Source organism: Pteronotus mesoamericanus, unplaced genomic scaffold (genome assembly GCF_021234165.1).
Source record: "Pteronotus mesoamericanus isolate MK-2021 breed Mesoamerican mustached bat unplaced genomic scaffold, CSHL_Meso_final contig_1189, whole genome shotgun sequence".
Taxonomy (NCBI): Eukaryota; Metazoa; Chordata; class Mammalia; order Chiroptera; family Mormoopidae; genus Pteronotus; species Pteronotus mesoamericanus.
Genome location: NW_026555038.1, coordinates 2,383,215 through 2,386,742, shown reverse-complemented (window position 1 = coordinate 2,386,742; position 3,528 = coordinate 2,383,215). Strand labels below are relative to the sequence as shown.

Sequence of the window (3,528 nt, the reverse complement as noted above, 5' to 3'; positions counted from 1 at the left end):
CAGGTCCACAAAGCCCATTCCCAGCAGACAACCTTCCTATAAGAAGAGTGTCATCAGTAGTTTTACTGTCTGGTTCCATTTGGTCATTTCCACTCTGAATATACTCAGTCATAACTATAATTATCTCTCTGATTTCACATTAAGCTGCTATTATAAGTAGACACAGCCTTGAGGTTTGGAGGTATAATCACCGTAACTTATGGCAGAGAACAGCTTTTGGAAAAAAATGAATAATATTTTAAGAGAATTTTCAGCAGATTATTTTTTCATGTTAACTTTTGTGTTTCTGATTATAAACTAAGTTTGATGTTATTAACAGCTCCTCACTGTGTGCCTTGAAGTTACAGTTGATATCAGAAAATACACTCCCACCTTCACTGAAAAGCTCCACGCACATAATAACATATGGGCAAATATATGTAGACCACAAACAACTCAATTTCCTTTTATTGTTTTATTTATGCCATATTATGATATTAAATAATAAATATCAAACTTCACTAAGAAAATATTCTGCCAAGCTCTCTCTTCAGAGCCTCCTTAATGTCCCTGTTCCTGAGACTGTAGATGATGGGATTCAGCATAGGGATGACCACATTGTAGAACACAGATGCCACCTTGTTCTGGTCACTTGAGAAGGTGGACTTGGGCATCACATAAACAAATGTGACAGTCCCAAAATACAGAGTGACTGCTGTGAGGTGGGCAGTGCAGGTGGAGAAGGCCTTGTGGTGGCCCTCTGTGGAGTTCATCTTCAGGATGGTGATGAGGATGTAGATGTAGGAGACAACTATGACAAACACAGTGACCACAACAATGGTGCCAGCAACAAATGAGGGGACAACTGCGGGGATACGGCTATCAGAACAGGAGAGTTCCACTAGAGGGGCAAAATCACAGAAAAAATGATTGACACGGTTTGGTCCACAGAAGAGTAAGGCATAGAAGGAAATAGTAAAAGAGCAAGAATTGAAAAAACCTCCTATGTAAGCCACTATGAGGAACTGAACACAGACTTGAGTGGACATTTTGGTTGAATAAAGGAGTGGGTTGCAGATTGCCACGAAACGATCATATGCCATCATAGCCAGAAGGAAGCACTCAACTGCCCCAAAGACAGCAATTGAACCAAGCTGCATGACACATCCATGATAGGAGATTGGATTTCTCTCCACCAGGAAATTTACAAGCATATTGGGTGTGACAGAAGTTGAAAGCCATATGTCAGCGAAAGCCAAGTGGCTCAGAAAAAAATACATAGGATGATGGAGCTGAGAAGAGATTCTGATAAGAATAATTGTGCTGAGATTGCCACATATGGTCACCAGGTAGATACATAACATGATCATGAAGAGGATGACTCGAAGGACTGGATCATCAGTTAAGCCCAGTAAAATGAAGTCTGTCACTACAGTGTGGTTCCTGTGCCCCAGGGAATCCATGAGATAACATAGCTGCTACCAAAACGAGCCTATGATGAAACATTACATTAAAGAAATTATAAGTTTGATGGTTTAATATTTTTAATACACAGAGGTTATTATAAACAAATTATTCAAGCTAAGTTTGGAATATTTTTTTGCTTTAAAGCCCATAGTGTATATTTATGTGTAATGAGTCTTGTATATTTTAACAATTGCTTTTAGCCTAAAAAACTAGAGAACGTGCTTCAAATAATATATATCTTTTCTCTTTATAGTAGCTATTTATAAAATACTTAAAGTGTACATTAATCTAAACATAAGACTTATGAGAATAGCAGAAAGGGATGTTCAGTATAACCAAAAAGATAAACATTTTTAAATATAGGATTATGTAATACAGATTTAAGTACTAACATTTATGGAAAACTAACTAATGGTATGCACAGGGTTCAGATTTTAGATATAGGGTTCTATTTTAATTTTCATGAAGTAATATTAAGGACTGTTATTTTACTTATATATGAAGAAAATTATTTGACAATGTTAAGTATTTACCTAAGTTTACATATCAGTTGATGGAATCTAGTTGTGAATATCAGACAGTTTAATCCAATATATTTCTTTAGTAACTATGCCATAAATGAAATTTATAATACTAATGATGAAGTCAAGTCTCATGGAAATAGGTGGACAACAAGTGATCTTTTCTACTGTTTGACAGCTAATGTATAAAAGGGGTGCCTAGTTAATCACAAAGTTTACAATTCCTCTTAGTAAAAAAAGACCATTTTGAAAGGAGAATTAGAAAATTTTTATAGGACAAGGAAGAAGTAGAAAGGAATTTCAAATTAAGTTTATGAATAAAGTCAACTACTGTATATTTATTATGTATATTTAACATTTACAGTTAAAATATTGATTTATCAAGTAGTTTGGAATGGCAATCTAAATTATTACCCCAAACATTATTTGTTTAATATTTAGGACATTATTGAAATATATTTATTCAAACAAATTGAATCATTTTCCAATATAACAATGCTTTATAATTGGAGTGTTATAGAGTGAAATAATTTTAGTTTCAACATACTATACAGCTGAATAATGTTACATCTAAAATATTCAGAAATTTACCCAGGTTCATCCAGCTCATGGCCACATAGAACCTCATCTCCAAATTTTCTAGCTGTATACTCTTGACTTGGTCAAAAGAACCTGGTTGCCTGTAAGCTAAAACATTCAAAACAATAAAGGAAGGTTTCCCACTGAATATTTACAAACAGTAAATTTCCAAAGCATCTCAAAGCTAGTAAATTTATTAGCATTATGGTTGAGTGCCAAGTTTAGATAGTGTGATTTTCTGGTCCCATGGTTTGGTTAATGAGGAATCCTGCTCCCTTGAATTATGCCTGTTTGTACACACTAAGGAGACTGAGGGAAGTTAGCTTAAGTCAGCTAAGATTACTTGTTAGCTGACTGCTGGATTGCATCTACCCTATTGGGAAACGCCTGGCCTGGTTTCAGGAGCTGTAACCCTGCCAACAGGCTGGAGGGCCCCAAGGCTGGAAATAATCAGGAGGCCTTGGAGAAACGGGCTCCTGAGGAGACTTGACCTGTCCTCCCTTGGCAGGAGCGTAGCCCCTGCCTCGCTGCTTTGCCATGGATGGTCAATTAGCCAATGACGGGTAAGTGAACTCATGCTGAGGTAAACAACCTAAGACAGGCGTTGGCTGATTTTGGCAGCAGACAAGAAATTGGGGGACATGGACAAGGGGCAAAAAGGCCCCCTGCACCTCTCGCCTTGGCTTGGACATGGCCGGAGTCCTCATTGCAGCCAAAAAGCAGTCTCCTTAACCCTTGGTGGCTCCTTCCCCCAACCTGGCTCAAGCTTGAAACAGTGCAGGAAAAACAGCCGTAAATCAGATCTGGCAGGTGTCGGGGTAATTAGACCTAAAAGTAAATTCTTTAGAGGGTGCTCTGTTCCTCCCTCAGATCTCTGGTCAGTTCATGCTGCGAAGGACCTTTATTTACACCCCTTCCCTGGTATTAAGACATTTATGTTATTTATACCTTTTATCCTATATCTTTAAGGTGCGTTTAAGTG

At 37.5% G+C, this 3,528-nt stretch overlaps 1 protein-coding gene across 1 annotated transcript; it reads right to left on the bottom strand.

Moving 5' to 3' along the window:
* Positions 1 to 491: 491 nt before the first annotated feature.
* Positions 492 to 1,452, bottom strand: LOC129077875 (olfactory receptor 502-like). Its single transcript, XM_054582474.1, is given in 2 exon segments — positions 492 to 1,430; positions 1,432 to 1,452. Coding segments are annotated over 2 exon segments (951 nt in total). The 3' UTR covers positions 492 to 500.
* Between the last annotated feature and the right edge of the window lie 2,076 nt (positions 1,453 to 3,528).